The sequence below is a fragment of the Bubalus bubalis genome, chromosome 15 (assembly GCF_019923935.1).
Source record: "Bubalus bubalis isolate 160015118507 breed Murrah chromosome 15, NDDB_SH_1, whole genome shotgun sequence".
Lineage (NCBI taxonomy): Eukaryota > Metazoa > Chordata > Mammalia > Artiodactyla > Bovidae > Bubalus > Bubalus bubalis.
The window spans coordinates 12,422,703-12,441,116 of NC_059171.1; the positions used below are offsets into that span (position 1 = coordinate 12,422,703).

The 18,414-nt window shown below is 44.3% G+C and overlaps 1 protein-coding gene across 3 annotated transcripts in view; it reads right to left on the reverse strand.

Moving 5' to 3' along the window:
• RAD54B (RAD54 homolog B) overlaps nt 1–15,063 on the reverse strand; it is a 113,579-nt gene extending 98,516 nt beyond the window's left edge. The window contains exons 1-2 of one of the 3 annotated variants that reach the window (XM_025265040.3): nt 14,909–15,024; nt 14,223–14,501 (exon numbers count right to left, since the gene is read on the reverse strand). In XM_025265040.3, the coding sequence (XP_025120825.2) occupies nt 14,223–14,341 (119 nt within the window). In that variant the 5' untranslated portion in view covers nt 14,342–14,501; nt 14,909–15,024. Of the gene's footprint in view, nt 1–14,222; nt 14,502–14,908 lie in introns of all 3 variants that reach the window. The other 2 variants (XM_006076275.4, XM_006076278.4) reach the window with 2 other exon arrangements.
• Nucleotides 15,064–18,414: the final 3,351 nt, after the last annotated feature.

The following is an 18,414-nucleotide window of genomic DNA, read 5'->3' on the forward strand; positions in this document are numbered from 1 at the left end:
ACTGAAAGCCTGAGCGCCACAATTACTGAGCCCACGCTCTAGAGCCCACGCTCTAGAGCCCACAAGCTGCAACTGCTGTAGCCTGCACGGCCCACAGCCCATGCTCTGTAACAAGAGCGGCCGCCACAAGTTCAGTTCAGTCGCTCAGTCGTGTCCGACTCTTTGCGACCCCATGAACCGCAGCACGCCAGGCCTTCCTGTCCATCACCAACTCCCAGAGCCCACCCAAACCCATGTCCATTGTGTCGGTGATGCCATCCAACCATCTCATCCTCTGTTGCCCTCCTCTTCTGCCTTCAATCTTTCCCAGCATCAGCGTCTTTTTCAATGAATCAGCTCCTTCCATCAGGTGGGAAGTATTGACGCTTCAGCATCAGTCCTTCCAATGAATATTCAGGGTTAATTTCCTTTAAGATTAACCAATTTGATCTACTTGCTGTCCAAGGGACTCTCAAGAGTCTTCTCCACCATCACAGTTTAAAAGCATAAATTCTTCGGCACTCTGCCTTCTTTATGGTCCAGCTCTCACATCCATACACAACTACTGGAAAGACCTTGACTATACAGACTGTCGTCAGTAAAGTGTTGTCTTTACTTTACTTTTAAATACACTGTCTAAGTTTGTCATAGTTTTCCTGCCAAGAAGCAATCGTCTTCTAATCTCATGGCTGCAATCACCATCCACAGTTATTTTAGAGTACAAGAAGAGGAAATCTGTCACTGATTCCCCCTTTATCCCTTCTATTTGCCATTAACTGATGGGACCAGATGCCGCAATCTTAAGTCTTTTTTAATACTGAGTTTTAAGCTTTTTCACTCTCCTCTTTCACCCTCATCAAGAGGCTCTTAAGTTCTTCACTTTGTCATTAAAGTGGTATTATTTGCGTATCTGAGGCTGTTGATATTTCTCCTGGCAATCTTGATTCCAGCTTGTAACTCATCCCAGCGTGGCATTTCACAAGATGTGCTCTGTGTATTAAGTTAAATAAACAGTGTGACAATAAACAGCTGTCATACCACTTTTTAAATTTTGAACCAGTCAATTGTTCTATATAAGGTTCTAATTGTTGCTTCTTGATCTGCATACAGGTTTCTCAGGCAACAAGTAAGATGGTCTGGTATTCCCATCTGTTTAAAAGTTTTCCATAGTTTGTTATTATCCACACAGTCCAAGGCTTTAGCGAAGTCAATGAAACAGAGGTAGATGTTTTTCTGGAATTCCTTTGCTTTCTCTATGATTCAGCAAATGTTGGCTGAATTGATGTTTTCGAACTGTGATGCTGGAGAAGATTCTTGAGAGTCCCGTGGACACCAAGATCAAACCATTAATATTGAAGGAAATCAACCCCGAATATTCATTGGAAGGATTGATGCTGAAGCTCCAATACTCTGGCCACCTGATGCAAAGAGTTGACTCACTGGAAAAGACCATGATGCTGGGAAAGACTGAAGGCAGGAGGAGAAGGAGACGACAGAGGATGAGATGGCTGGATGACATCACTGACTCAATGGACATGAGTTTGAGCAAACTCCAGGAGATGGTGAAGGACAGGGAGGCCTGGCGTGCTGCAGTCCTTGGGATCACATAGGGTCAGACACGACTGAGCAACTCAGTAACAACAAGGTGGTGCTAGTGGCAGAGAATCCGCCTGCCAATGCAGGAAACATAAGAGAAGCAGGTTCAATCCCTGGATTGGGAAGATCCTCTGGAGGAGGGCATGGCAATCCACTCCAGTATTCTTGCCTGGAGAATCCCATGGACAGAGGAGCCTGGCAGGCTACAGTCCATAGGGTCCCAAAGAGTCAGACACAACTAAAGTGAATTAGCATGCACGCACACACGCAAAGAAAATGAACCTAGAAACAAGACTTTACACTCTTCAGAATAATTAACTTAAAATGAATCATAGGCTTACATGTAAAACACAAAGCAAAAATACTCCTAGAAGAAAATACAGAAGAAAATCTAGATGACCTTGGGTATGGTGATGACTTTTTAGCTACAACACCAAGGAAAAATCCCATGAAAGAGATAACTGATAAGCTAGACTTCATTAAAATTTAAAACTTGTGCTTTGCAAAGACAATGTCAAGGTAATGAAAAGACAAGCCACACTAGGAGAAAATACCTGCAAAAGGTGCATCTGATAAAGGACTATTATCCAAAATATACAAAGAAATCTTAAAACTCAACAAAAAAACAATCCAGTTAAAAAGTGGGCCAAAGATCTTAAAAGACATATCACAAAAGATATACAAATAGCAAATAAGCACATGGAAAGATGCTCCACATCATATGTCATCAAAAATGAAGAAAATCCAAAACACAATACCAAACGCTGGTGAGGATGTGGGGCAACAGGAATTTTCATTCATTCCTGGTGGGAATGCAAAATGGTACAGCCACTTTGGAAGACATTTTGGCACTTTCTTAAAAAATTGAACATATTTTTATCATAGGATAAACTCCTTTCAACAAAGAGTTGAAAAACCTGCATAAAAATGTTTTATCGCAACTTTATTCATTATTGCCAAAACTTGAAAGCAACCAAGCACTCAGGTGAATGAATAAACAAACTGTTGTGCATTCAGACCATGGAATGTTACTCAACACTTAACAAAAAAAAAGAAACAAAAGAAAAAGAGCTGTCAAGCTATGAAAAGACATGGAGGAACCGTAAATGCATATTACTAAATGAAAGAAGCCAATCTGAAAAGGCTACATACTATATGATTCCAACTATGTGACATCCTAGAAAATTACAGAGGCAAAAGTATGGAGTAAAAAGATCAGCAGTTGCCAAGGGTTAGGGGAGGGGCAGAGATGAAAAGGTAGACCACAAAATTTTTTAAGGCAGAGAAAGTATAGTTTACAATGCCCTAATGATGGATACATGTCATTACATGTTTGTCCAAACACACAAAATGTACAAGGCCAAGAATGAATCCTAATGTAAACTATGAACTCTGGGTGCTTATGTGTGTCAACGGTAACAAATGTACCATTCTGCTGAGGGATGCTGATAACAAGGGAAGGCACGGGTACATGGGAAACCTCCACCTAAACCTAATGCTGTAAACCTAAAACATCTCCCTCCACTTTGCTAAACCTAAAACTGCTCTAAAAACAGTAAATTTTAATTTCACAAATGGCTACCAAACATGTTCAGCAACATTTCAATGATAGAAAAAGACAAAAAAATAGTATGTAAGTTTGTGCTAAAGACTAGAATGCAAAGGGACATGGGGAACTTTCGGGTGTGATCAAGGTAAGCTCCATCATATTGCAGTGTGGTTACAAGTTTGTTAAAACTCATCTAAGCGTACACATTGAATTATTAACTGAAAATTACACATCTATAGAGAGTTTTAAAAGACTAGAAAAACACATGCCACAACATGAACATTATAAATAGATGTCAGAAGTACCAGTAATTTTTATTTTTTTCTGACTTCTTTACTGTGTATTTCCAATTTTCTACAAAGAAAAAAAGAACTACAGCCAATTAAGCTGGGACATGCTATCACTGCTGGTTAGACCTTTCCCACTTTCAGCAACGTAAAAATGAGGAAATACATGAGTATCTGATAAATAACCAGTCTGGATATAGTTTGAGGGATCAGCAGTAGTATAAAAATTAACAGAAATGTCAACTAAAATACAGACCAGAGGCCAGATGGAGAAGCTCTCCCAGTACATGATGATAGCAACAACCGAGAGTTAGAAGAACCCTCTTCTTGCCTGGCAAAAACTCAGCCAATAAAACTGTCAAAACTCAGCCAATGAAAAGTCACTACTGGGACCTCCCTGGTGATCCACTGGTTAAGAATCCGCACTTCCACTGTGGAGGGGAGTGTAGGGGAGGCATCAGGGTGGACTCTAGTCAGGGAACTACCACCCCACATGCCGCAGTGCGTGGGCCAGCCCCTTCCCCCAAAAATGAAAGAAAAGTCACTAGACTTCAAACTGTCGATTCCCCCAATGGACTCTTTGTTTACCCTAGCCCTTTATATTTATTTTTGGTTTGGCTGGGTCTCCCTGCTATGCACGGGCTTTCTCTAGTTGCAGCGAGCAGGGGCTACTCTTTGTTGTGGGGCATGAACTTCTCATTGGTGCGGCTTCTACAAACGGGAGCACAGGCTCTAGAGCGTGTGGGCTCCAGTAGTCCTGCTGCAGGGGCTTAGCTGCCTCACAGCATGTGGGATCTTCCTGGACCAGGGATCGAACCCATGTTTCCTGCACTGGCAGGCGAATTCATATCCACTGTACTACCAGGGAAGTCCTACAATAGCCTTCTCAATTCCTGCCCCCACCCATAAAAGTGTTCTCCTCTCCTGGGTGTGCAGGTTTTGCACATGGCTCACCATGACTGCCAACCGCAAACTGCAATTGTTTGCTGATCCCAAGTAAACCCATTTTACCCGGAGAAATAACTGGCAGTCTATTTGTTTAAAGTCAACAGTTTGGTGGCCCAGACTGGGATCCAGAGAAGACCTGTGATGACTCCAAGGCCGGTGAGCAGGACCCACACCGAGTCCACTGGTGCCCAGTGCTTTTCTTCTTAAACCCTGGGGCTCGAGAGTAAGCCCTTCTCCTGGATCTGAGCTTACAACCTCTTTGGGTTTTGAAGCTCTCCAGGTTTTATTCAGGATCTGTTTCAGGAACTCATTCTTTCTGTTTAAGGCCTAGTTCTGTCTGTGAGTACCCATTTGGCACTTTGGCATGACACTTTTAAAAAGCAGGGTGTTTCAACTCTAACTGCACTAGCCTCCAGCCTGAGCCCTTTTAGAACAGGGGCTGTTTTACCGGAAATGTGCCAGTTCAGCCTTTGGCCAGATTCCCTTTGAAATGGGCTGTTCTAGTGGAACTTCACTATTAAACCTTTGGGCTCGCTCCCACAGATTTAGGCTGTTTCACTAGAGTTTTGCTGAGCAGCTTTTAGCTTGGCTCTTGCATGACTGGGCTGTTCCCTTAGAACTGGTTGGTATTAGACCTACAAGGTATTTGAGCTGTTTAGGCTTTTGAAACTTATTCTTTCACTCCAGAGGAAAAACTCTGACAAATGGGATCCCAGTTACCTAAATTATTTTGAGGGTGCACTCTACCACTACAGGGACTCCGGTCAATTTTATGTTTAAAAACTGCAGTCCTTCTGCATGCACATTTCCAGGTAAATGGACCAACCTACCCAAAAGCAATTTAGAATATCAATGGCCATTAGGAGGAACTTGTGAAATTCCCAAAGTTAACTTTTCTTAAAACCAAACTGGACAATCATAGTTCTGAAATTCCCAAAACTGAAGGAAATGGGTATTTTGATTGCTATTCTGAGGTTTCCAAATGTTATCAGGAGCCTAAAATTGTCTCTTTGCAAAATAACGTCTTAGCTGACGCAAACAAAGAAAGGTAAAAAGCTTCAAGATCCTCTACCCCTCTTCCTCAGCCCTCATGCTGAGGACTGCCCTCTGGCACCATCTCTCTTCCCTTCCACACCACCTACACCTCCTCTTCACCCTCAGTTTCCCCGTAATAACTCTCCAGTGGAACTTCCCTTTTTCACTAAAAGTCTCCTATCCCCTTTTCCTCTGAACGCTATCAGAACTCGCCTTTTCTGAGGACTCAGAGGATAAACTCTTGCTTTCTTATAAACCCTAAACTAAAGCTAAACTGCAAGCAATAGTCAAAGATTTTCCAAAAGTAAACAAAGATCCTCACAGGTTTGTATCGGAGTTTAGTATAGTCATTCAAACGTATCAACCTGGTTTCTCCAACTTGTATCAGCTGGTTCATATGTGTGTCAGCAAGTCAGGCCCACAGTATGAAAACTGCTGACTTGGAGGAATTCCCTAGCAGTGCGCTGGTTAGGAATGGGTGCACTCACTGTCAGGGCCAGGGTTCAGTCCCCGGTCAGGAAACTAAAACTCCACAAGCCATGCAAGCATGGCAGGAAAACACACACACACACGCTAACTGGGAAAATACTGAAAGGTCTCTAGAATTACAACCCGGAGACCAGTCCACCAACTTACATGGTCAGGCTCAAGCAATCTCCAGGTGACCCCATCAGGCATTTTTACAGACTTTTGCAAAGACTGTTAATCTGAACAAAATTCAGGCTTGCACAAAAAAATGTGATGAATCTGTTCATAACTATTCCAATTTTAAATTGTTTTTTTTAAAAATTCTGTTTTTTTCCTTCAGATGTTGATTCCACTTAGGTAGCTTTTAACTCTAAGTACATTAATGGGCTGAACCAGGACCTTTCTCTTCTAATAAAATGGACCAGGATAGGATGGAAAACTATGCCTATTCCAGATTTAGCTACTCCAGCAAACCAGCTCTTTCACACTCTAGATGAGTCACCTCAAAGAAAGTCTGCCAAAATTCTTAATATTCAAGTCCAGGAAATAAATTCAAGCCCAGACCCTAAATGAAACCAAAGCCCTCCTAGTTTTGCTATGGCTTCAAACAGTCAGGACACTGGAAAGAGACTTACAAATTTAAGTGCTTTCAGGTGCCCTCTAACCAGCCTTTCCAACATTCTCCCAACTGTCAATGAAGCGATTCTGAGAAACCACAGGGGTTCTTCCCAATTCTTCCTCTTAAAAGTTTGGAGAAACATTTGCCAGATTGAGGATGAGTCTCTTCCAGTCTTAAAGGACATCAGAGCCTTACTCTCAGTGTTCAACACCACTACAAAAAGGAGCCTCTGCCTCGGAGCACTCAGTTCAGTTCAGTTCAGTTCAGTTGCTCAGTCGTGTCCGATTCTTTGCGACCCCATGAATCGCAGCACGCCAGGCCTCCCTGTCCATCACCAACTCCCGGATTTCACCCAGAAAATAGTGGGGATCTCTAATGAACTTCAATTGATTCCTGTCTTTGAATCTATACCCTTTTGTTTAAGTCACTTGAGAGATACACACCCTTTTCCCTTTAGTTTCTCTGCCCAAACCCACTTATTAGATTGATCCTTCCTTAGAAAAGTCTCATGCCAGAACTTCTTTCTCCCAAAGGGTAAATAATTCTAGAGTTTTTATAGTAGTAAAGCAACCAACCAGGTGAATGGAATTATCTTTTGACAACCTGTATTTGCTTCATCTTTCATGTTACTAGAGCTGATTCAGAAAACATAAATCATCTGTCCCTATTGAATCAGCTACCACCATCCTTATGGGCAAAATCTATACCTGAAGTTGGCAAAATTCAGTGCATCTCCCATCAAGGGAGATATTTACAAGTGGCACTAGTGGTAAAGAACCTGCCTGCCAATTCGATCCCTGGTCGGGAAGATACTCAGGAGAGCATGGCAACCCATTCTAGCATTCTTGCCTGGAGAATCCCCAGGACAGAGAAGCCTGGCAGGCTGCAGTCCACAGAGTTGCAAAGAGTCAGCCACGACTGAAGCGACTTAGCAAGCTTACAGGCACACACGCACTCCCATCAAGATTCTAATAGATCCTTCAAATCCCCGCCCCCAAATTAATTAATACCCTACAAGTAAAGAAGCCCTTCAAGGCATAAAACCCATAACAGAAGATTACAAGGCTCAAACTTTACAATCCCTAGTATTAGTTATACTCCTATAATATTCCCGTTTTACTGGTGAGAAAACCGAAGGGCCAAAGGTAGAGCTGCCCTAGGACCTCCAAGCAATAAACAACACTGCTATCTCTTGACACCTTGCTGTTGTTCCTAACCCTCTACTAAAATCCATTCTCACTGGAAGTAAATTATTTACTGTAACTGATTTATCAGTGTATTCTTTAGCATTCCAGTTGATTGAAGCTACGAAATGCCTTTTTGCCCTCACTTGAGAAGAAAAAACTCACCTGGACAGTAAAAATTCAAGGTTTTACTGAGAATCCTCCTTATTTCTCATAAACCCTAGAGGCTGACCTTTATGATAAAAAGTTCCCCACAGGTTCTACTCTGTTGTAATATGTGAATGACTTGCTTTTTTGCTCTCCCTCTCAACCTGCCTCCTTGGAAGACAGTATCCACTTGCTAAAGGTTTTAGCCTTATAAGACATAAAACCACCAAGGAAAAACTGTAGTTTGCCCAAAGCCAGGCTCACTATGTAGAGCATGTGATGTCAGAACAAGGGCTGTGTGGATCCAGAGAGTCTTCTTAGTGTGCTAAGTTTCCCCAAGCCCAAAGTGAAAGTGAAAGTCACTCAGTCGTGTCCAACTCTTTGCGATGCCATGGACTTCTCCAGGCCAGAATAGGTGTGGGTAGCCATTCCCTTCTCCAGGGAGTCTTCCCAACCCAGGGATCGAACCCAGGTCTCCTGCATTGCAGGTGGATTCTTTAGCAGCTGAGCCACCAGGGAAGCCCAAACCCAAAACTGTCAACTATGAGGCTTTCTTAAGCTAGTCGGTTATCACTTTGATAACATTTTAAATTTCTCTTATGGCCAATCCTCCGTATGTTTTACTAAAGAACAACAGGAACCAATTTTATGGGAAGAACCGGAAAACATAGTCTTAAAGGCCTTAAACAAGTTTCATGAACCCACCTGCCCTTGGGCATTCTAATTATCAGATTTCCTTTCTCCTTTTTGTGTATGAAAAGGAAGGAAATGCCCTTGCATACTCATCCAAAAACACGGGGACCACCAACAACCCATAGGGTATTACAACCATTACTACCGCTGCCGTTTTGGTTAAGACCATCAAGAAAATAGTTGTGGGATCCTCATTAACACTCATGACGCAGAAATCCTCCTAAATTCAACATTTCCAAGTCAGCTGCCTCGAAGTTCTTTTGTTAAACACTCCTTACATAACACTTGTACAGTGTAATAAGCTGACCCTCCCCACTACTCTTCTCCCCTCTATCAACCAAGTCCCTCACGACTGCTTAATGCTGAGGGATCATCTGATTCCTTGTGAATGATCTGCAAAAAAATTCCTTTGGGTAACACTGACATCTTATGGTTCACTGATGGCTAGGAGAGTGACAATATTAGAACTCCTTTTGACAGTGTTGAGGTAGCACCTTTACTACTTCAACTCAACAAACTGAATTATATACTCTTACATGGGCTTGTACTTTAGCCAAGGGCAAAACTGTCAATATTTACACTGATAGTAGATATGCTTTCAGAGCAGCTCAAGATTTTGGAATGTTGTAGAAGCAATGTGGCTTCCTTACTTCAGCAGAAATAAAATTTTAAAAGTCCCTATGTTCAGGAGTGACTGGATGCATTACTTTTACCTGCCACGTTAGCCACTATTAACATTCTGCTAAACTTGACTCTGAGAGCTAAGGGAAATCACCCTGCTGATATTTCCACAAGAAATACCGCCCTTAAAGGAATCAACAGCAGCCAAAGCTCTTTCACGGTCCCAATGGATATTCTTCTAAATGGTAACTTAGAAAACTGGCTAGAAAAGCCCAACAGGTGGCTTCAGAAAACGAAAAACAAGATTGGAAATACAATAATTAATGGATTGGTATTTTAATATCAAGAAAGCTCTGGTTTGGACCAAATAACTACCCAGTCTACTAAAGACTCTAAAATTCCCCTCTCCTAAGCACTGTACACCACAGTTCAAAAGCATCAATTCTTCTGAATCAATGCTTTTGAACTGTGGGGTTGGAGAAGACTCTTGAGAGTCCCTTGGACTGCAAGGAGATCGAACCCGTCCATTCTAAAGGAGATCAGTCCTGAATATTCATTGGAAAAGACTGATGTTGAAGCTGAAACTCCAATACTTTGGCCACCTCATGCAAAGAGCTGACTCATTTGAAAAGACCCTGATGCTGGGAAAGATTGAAGGTGGGAGGAGAAGGGGATGACAGAGGATGAGATGGTTGGATGGCATCACTGACTCAACGGACATGAGTTTGAGTAACTCCAGGAGTTGGTGATGGACAGGGAGGCCTGGCATGCGGCAGCCCATGAGGTCACAAAGAGCTGGACACGACTGAGCGACGGAACTGCTACTGCAAGCACTGTACGTAATACCACTTGCTCTACTGACAAAATGATAGCGTTCATGAATCAATGTTTATGAGGAATATTAACAAGGCCACAAAAAAGTGCCTACCTCACTTGTTCCGCTTGTTTAAAATACAACCCAGGCAACCTGAGAGTACTTCTCCCAGATATTTTAAACTGACTAGTGGACCATTTGAGGTCTGGCAAATGGATTTCACACAACTTCCTTCATCTTATGGATAAAAACATGTTTTTGTCATGGTCTGTACATTTTCACACTGGACTGAAGCCTTCCCCCTTACAGACAATCTACCACCTCTTCTGCAGCTAAAGCTTATTTGGAAACGATTGTCCCAACCCGGAGAACTCCCCTCGAACTTCAAAAATATTTGAGGAACCCATTTTACTCGCTAGGCACTTCGACAACTCAGGTCAGTTCTACACCACTTTCACTGCGCTGTTCACCCTCAATGCCCTGGTTTAGTCAAACCCACTAATGGCTTTACTAAGCCTCAGGTGACAATTTCTAAAGGCTCTCCAAATATCTCGGCCAAAAGCATTGCCACCGGTGCTCCTAAATCTCACATTTAAGAATCACTATCTTAAACCCTTAAACTTTTCTACTCCTAAATCCTATCATGTCTAATTTTTCAACCCTTCTCCTTATCCTCTAAACTAAAGAAAATATTAATGAATTTGAGTATGCAAGTATGGGAAAAGCAGCAAAGTGGGGATTAAGAAAACACTCTGGAGCCAGCCTGCCTTGGCTTGATTTCTAGCTCTGCCATTTACATATGCCCTTAGGCATCCACCAAGTCATCTAACTTGCTGATGATGCATTTCAGAGTAAACTGCAGATATCATTGTGTGTGTGTGCTCAGTCGTCTTCTACTTTTTGCGACCCCATGGACTGTAGCCACCCGGGCTCCTGTCCATGGAATTTTCCAGGCGCAAATATGGAGGGGGTTGCCATTTCATACTTCACAGGGACTTCCTGATCAAAGGACTGAACACACAGCTCTCACAGTCTCCTGCTTGGCAGGCAGATTCTTTACCACCATGACACTGAGGAAGTGCTAGACGTCAGGATCAGTTCAGTCAGTTCAGTTGCTCAGTCGGGTCTGACTCTTTGCAACCCCATGAACCGCAGCACGCCAGGCCTCCCTGTCCATCACCAACTCCCAGAGTTTACTCAAACTCATGTACACTGAGTCAGTGATGCCATCCAACCATCTCATCCTCTGTTGTCCCCTTCTCCTCCTGCCCTCAATCTTTCCCAGCATCAGAGTCTTTTCCAAAGAGTCAGCTCTTCGCATCAGGTGGCCAAAGTGTTGGAGTTTCAGCTTCAACATCAGTCCTTCCAATGAACACCCAGGGCTGATCTCCTTTAGAATGGACTGGTTGGATCTCCTTGCAGTCCAAGGGACTCTCAAGAGTCTTCTCCAACACCACACTTCAAAAGCATCAATTCTTCGGCGCTCAGCTTTCTTCACAGTCCAACTTTCACATCCATACATGACCACAGGAAAAACCATAGCCTTGACTAGATGGATCTTTGTTGGCAAAGTAATGTCTCTGCTTTTGAATATGCTATCTAGGTTGGTCATAACTTTCCTTCCAAGGAGTAAGCGTCTTTTAATTTTATGGCTGCAATCACCATCTGCAGTGATTTTGGAGCCCAGAAAAATAAAGTCAGCCACTGTTTCCCCTGTTTCCCCATCTATTTCCCATGAAGTGATGGGACCAGATGCCATGATCTTCACTTTCTGAATGTTGAGCTTTAAGCCAACTTTTTCACTCTTCACTTTCACTTTCATCAAGAGGCTTTTTAGTTCCTCTTCACTTTCTGCCATAACGGTGGTGTCATCTGCATATGAGGTTACTGATATTTCTCCTGGCAATCTTGATTCCAGCTTGTGCTTCTTCCAGCCCAGCGTTTCTCATGATGTACTCTGCATATAAGTTAAATAAGCAGGGTGACAATATGCAGCCTTGACGTACTCCTTTTCCTATTTGGAACCAGTCTGTTGTTCCATTGACTCATTGGAAAAGACTCTGATGCTGGGAGGGACTGCGGGCAAGAGGAGAAGGGGACGACAGAGGATGAAATGGCTGGATGGCATCACTGACTCGATGGACATGAGTCTGAGTGAACTCCAGGAGTTGGTGATGGACAGGGAGGCCTGGCGTGCTGCCATTCATAAGGTCGCAAAGAGTCAGACACGACTGAGCGACTGATCTGATCTGTTGTTCCATGTTCAGTTCTAACTGTTGCTTCCTGACCTGCATATAGGTTTCTCAAGAGGCAGGTCAGGTGGTCTAGTACTCCCATCTCCTTCAGAATTTTCCACAGTTTATTGTGATCCACACAGTCAAAGGCTTTGGTATACTTCCCCCTAAATGTTTCTGAGTCCTTATTATTTCTTAAATTAGTGCTATCTGAGCCCTTTCCCATTTGGCACCCTGCTGTATGGTAGAAAGTGAAGAGGAACTAAAAAGCCTCTTGATGAAAGTGAAAGTGAAGAGTGGAAAAGTTGGCTTAAAGCTCAACATTCAGAAGACAAAGATCATGGCATCCGGTCCCATCACATCATGGGAAATAGATGGGGAAACAGTGGAAACAGTGGCTGACTTTATTTTTTTGGGCTCCAAAATCACTGAAGATGGTGACTGCAGCCATGAAATTAAAAGACGCTTACTCCTTGGAGGGAAAGTTATGACCAACCTAGATAGCATATTCAAAAGCAGAGACATTACTTTGCCAACAAAGGTCCGTCTAGTCAAGGCTATGGTTTTTCCTGTGGTCATGTATGGATGTGAGAGTTGGACTGTGAAGAAGGCTGAGTGCCGAAGAATTGATGCTTTTGAACTGTGGTGTTGGAGAAGACTCTTGAGAGTCCCTTGGACTGCAAGGAGATCCAACCAGTCCATTCTAAAGGTTATCAGTCCTGGGTGTTCTTTGGAAGGAATGATGCTAAGGCTGAAACTCCAGTACTTTGGCCATCTCATGTGAAGAGTTGACTCACTGGAAAAGACTCTGATGCTGGGAAGGATTGGGGGCAGGAGGAGAAGGGGACAACAGAGGATGAGATGGCTGGATGGCATCACTGACTCGATGGACATGAGTCTGAGTGAACTCCGGGAGTTGGTGATGGACAGGGAGCCCTGGCGTGCTGCGATTCATGGGGTCGCAAAGAGTCGGACATGACTGAGCGACTGAACTGAACTGAACTGTGATGCTCTAACATCTGTTATATTCTAACACCTGCCTATTTCTGTTCTCCCAAGTAAAGTGGCAAATTCAGGCTAATGACACATCAGAAGGCCTATATTACCGGGTAATTTAATCCACTGCACTGTGCAACAGTTAAGAATACAGTTTTTGAGGCAAATGCCTGAATATAAGAATGGACTGACATTTCTATCATGTGATCTTCAACGGTTTACATAACTCTTTGGGCTTTCCCGGTGGCTCAGTGGTAAAGAATCTGCCTGCAATGCAGGAGATGCGAGTTCAACCCCTGGGTCGGGAAAAAGCCCCTGGAGAAGGAAATGTCAACCCACTCCACTATTCTTCCCCAAGGAAAATCTCATTGACAGAGAAGCCTGGCAGGCTTCAGACCATGAGGTCGGACAGGACTTAGCAACTATACGAGGACAACAAATAATGATTATTCGTAAGATGGTTGGCTGCTGCTGCTAAGTTGCTTCAGTCGCGTCTGACTCTGTGCGACCCCAGAGATGGCAGTCCACCAGGCTCCCCCAACCCTGGGATTCTCCAGGCAAGAACACTGGAGTGGGCTGCCATTTCCTTCTCCAGTGCATGAAAGTGAAAAGTTAAAGTGAAGTCGCTCAGTCGTGTCTGATTCCTAGAGACCCCATGGACTGCAGCCCACCAGGCTCCTCCGTCCATGGGATTTTCCAGGCAAGAGTACTGGAGTGGGTTGCCATTGCCTTCTCCAAGATGGTTGGGGGGGTGGGGGTTAAATCAAATACCTAAAGTACTTACAATAAAGTCTGACACAGCAAACACTCAATGTTATCTGTAATGTTACTATCTATGATAATTACTATTAGATATCTCGCACATAACGTTCTATGAGACTAGAGCTGAGGAAGGTCCCAAGAGAGGGTCTAGCAAAAGATGAAGTTGGACAAAGGAGATATCGACCAGAATCTAGGGATTCTGTTTGGCTTTAACGCGGGCGTGGGAGGAGAATCATCAAACCTCTAGGATGCAAGAATGCAAATACAACAGTCAAGAACCAACAACACACCTCCCCTGCTGTTTCTGCTTTCCGCCTTCCAACTCCATTAGAAAGAAGGTGAAGTCGCTCAGTCCTGTCCGACTCTTTGCGACCCCAAGGACTGTAGCCCACCAGGCTCCTCTGTCCATGGGATTCTCCAGGCAAGAATACTGGAGTGGGTTGCCATTTCCTTCGCCAGAGGATCTTCCTAACCCAGGGATCGAAGTTGGGTCTCCCCCATTGCAGGCAGACGCGTTACCGTTATTTCCCTTTGTGGCTCAAGTCGCTCCTTTGATTTTTGTGGCATCGCTGAACAAAAAAATTCTTCCATTACTTAGTTAATTCTAATTAATACCGCGCAGTAGAGTATAGCTGCATCCTGAAGAAAGACACCCAAGCGCCACAGGAGGTGAGCGGGAGGGCAGGAGCGGAGGCACCACCGCGCTGAGTCGCCTCTCCTGGCGGCCTCCCCACCACAAACGCGCCCCTACGGCCCGCCCTCCGGCACCAGCGCCCCACGGCCGGCAGCCAAGGGCCCCTCAGACTTAAGACCCCATCGGCACTCCCAGACCCGCAGGAAGCGGCTGCGGCTACGCCGCCGCCTTCCTGCCCTCCCGCCTCCTTCGGAGGCTCGCTCTGGCGCCTCTCGCGTCTTTGTCCCACACAAGCCTACAGCCTGTCACAGCGTCACACGCCTCCCCCCTTCAGGGACGCACCGGCGAGAATCCGAAGGGAGCGACGGCCCAGGTACCAGGACTACGCGAAGTAGACAGCGACACCCCCAACGCCAGAGCATCTGAAGGCGCCCGCCTCAGCGCAGCCAATCGCGGACGAGTCCCTGGCGCGTGCGCAGTAGCTTCCTGCCGCAGTTCCGGGTCCGCCTAATTGGACGAGGTGACCGCTTCGTCTCTAATTGGACGACGTGTTCGCATAACTGCGCAAGCGCCTTCGTGTGTCTCCTCGAGCGCTCACTTCGAACTTGGCTTCGGATTTGCGGTTCGTGGAGAATCCTATGGGCGGAGGAGCCTGGTGGGCTACAGTGGACACGACTGAGCGACTTCACTTTCTTTCACTTTCGCAAGTTTGCTGCCAACACTCAAATATGGTGTAGATGCTAAGGCTACAGACCACATCCTAGGACACATAAGGCATATTTCTTAAATCAAGAGATCGTCTCCATGGACATGTTTGTGCAGTTTGATGGTCGTCTGAATAGCAGTATTTGCTGCGAAAAATAGTATACAAACATAATTGATTTTTTTTTTTTAACCTATAGCTCTTAAGTTACGCCTTACTTTAGGAATGAGGTACAAACAAGATCTTCACGACCCAGATAATCACGATGGTGTGATCACTCACCTAGAGCCAGACATCCTGGAATGTGACGTCAAGTGGGCCTTAGAAAGAATCACTAGGAACCAAGCTAGTGGAGGTGATGGAATTCCAGTTGAGCTGTTTCAAATCCTGAAAGATGATGCTGTGAAAGTGCTGCATTCAATATGTCAGCAGATTTGGAAAACTCAGTAGTGGCCACAGGACTGGAAAAGGTCAGTTTTCATTCCATTCCCAAAGAAAGGCAATGCCGAAGAATGCTCAAACTATAGCACAATTGCACTCATCTCACATGCTAGTAAAGTAATGCTCAAAATTCTCCAAGCCAGGCTTCAGCAATACTGAACCATAAACTTCCAGATGTTCAACCTGGTTTTACAAAAGGCAGAGGAACCAGAGATAAAATTGCCAACATCCATTGGATCATCAAAAAAGCAAGAGAGTTCCAGAAAAATATCTATTTCTGCTTTATTGACTATGCCAATGCCTTTGACTGTGTGGATCACAATAAACTGTGGAAAATTCTGAAAGAGATGGGAATACCAGACCACCTGGCCTGCTTCTTGAGAAACCTGTACGCAGGTCAGGAAGCAACAGTTACAACTGGACATGGAACAACAGACTGGTTCCAAATAGGAAAAGGAGTACATCAAGGCTGTATATTGTCACCCTGCTTATTTAACTTCTATGCAGAATACATCACTTTTCACTTTCATGCATTGGAGAAGGAAATGGCAACCCACTCCAGTGTTCTTGCCTGGAGAATCCCAGGGATAGGGGAGCCTAGTGGGCTGCTGTCTATGGGGTCGCACAGAGTCGGACACGACTGAAGCGACCTAGCAGCAGCAGCAGCAGAGTACATCATGAGAAACGCTGGGCTGGAAGAAGCACAAGCTGGAATCAAGACTGCTGGGAGAAATATCAATAACCTCAGATATGCAGATGACACCACCCTTATGGCAGAAAGTGAAGAGGAACTATAAAGCCTCTTGATGAAAGTGAAAGAGGAGAGTGAAAAAGTTGGCTTAAAGCTCAACATTCAGAAAACTAAGATCATGGCACCCAGTCCCATCACTTCATGGCAAATAGATGGGGAAACAGTGGCTGACTTTATTTTTGGGGGCTCCAAAATCACTGCAGATGGTGACTGCAGCCATGAAATTAAAAGATACTTACTCCTTGGAAGGAAAGTTATGACCAACCTAGATAGCATATTCAAAAGCAGAGACATTACTTTGCCAACAAAGGTCCGTCTAGTCAAGGCTATGGTTTTTCCAGTGGTCATGTATGGATGTGAGAGTTGGACTGTGAAGAAAGCTGAGCGCTGAAGAATTGATGCTTTTGAACTGTGGTGTTGGAGAAGACTCTTGAGAGTCCCTTGGACTGCAAGGAGATCCAACCAGTCCATTCTAAAGGAGATCAGCCCTGGGTGTTCATTGGAAGGACTGATGTTGAAGCTGAAACTCCAACACTTTGGCCACCTGATGCGAAGAGCTGACTCTTTGGAAAAGACTCTGATGCTGGGAAAGATTGAGGGCAGGAGGAGAAGGGGACAACAGAGGATGAGATGGTTGGATGGCATCACTGACTCAGTGTACATGAGTTTGAGTAAACTCTGGGAGTTGGTGATGGACAGGGAGGCCTGGCGTTCATGGGGTCGCAAAGAGTCGGACATGACTCAGCGTCTGAACTGAACTGAATTTCAACGACTTTGTTAATAGGTTCCTTTTAGGTTCGTGAGTGCTCAGTTGCCCAGTCCTGCCCAGCCCCCTGGACCATAGCCTGCCAGGCTCCTCTGTCCATGAAATTTTCCAGGCAAGCACGTCAGTGGGGATTGCCATTTCCCACTCCTTGGGGTCTTGCCTACAAAGGGATCTCACTGGGTCTCCTGAGTCTCCTGCAGGCAGATTCTTCACTACTGCAACACTTGGGAAGCCCTTCTTTTTAGGTACCCAACTGTGGCCCAGGAGGTTAGGAATCTGCCTGCAATGCGGGAGGCCTGAGTTCGATCCCTGGATTGGGAAGATCCCCTGGAGGAGGAAATGGTAACCCACTCCAGTATTTTGCCTGGAGAAGCCCCATGGACAGAGGAGCCTGGCGGGCTGTAGTCCATGGGGTCACAAAGAGTCAGACACAACAGAGCGACTAAGCACACAGTGGAAACATCAGTGAACTGATGTTTTAAAAGTGGTCAAGGGCTTCCCAGGTGGTGCTAGTGGTAAAGAACTCGCCTGCCAATGCAAGAGACTAAAGGAACTCAGGTTCCATCCCTGGATTGGGAAGATCCCCTGGAGAAGGGAATGGCAACACACTCGAATACTCTTACCCAAAGAATTCCAAGGACAGAGGAGCCTGGTAGGCTACAAGTCCATAGGGTCGCAGTCCTAAAGAGACACGACTGAAGCGCCTTAGCACGCACACAGACCTTTTAATACAGTGACTAGTTAGAAATACATAGGTCTTGGCCCCTTTAATGTAAAACTATCTCCAAACCAGGACACCATCTGTAGTATGTAGAAAAATATTCCAGTTTGAACAAAACACTTAAAAGTGTGTAAATAGAATAATTTTTATCATTTAGTATTAAATTTTACCAAATTGTAGTAGAGTAGCTATCTTTTTTATATAATACATTGTTACAGTTTTTAGACCTTATTTTGGTAAAATTAGTGTTTTTAATAAAGATGTTATTACTTATATAACAGCATAAATTTCTGTGTTCATGGTTTAAAAACTTTGGCTAATTTTCTACAGTAAAGATAAGGACAAAAAGCAAAGCTATGAGGGATGAATATAATCCAAAAGAAATACAGTCCTAGTTGGAACATAGCAAATAAAATACTTTTATTTGAAAGAGTAAATTTCAACTTATTTATGTTTTATAGGTATT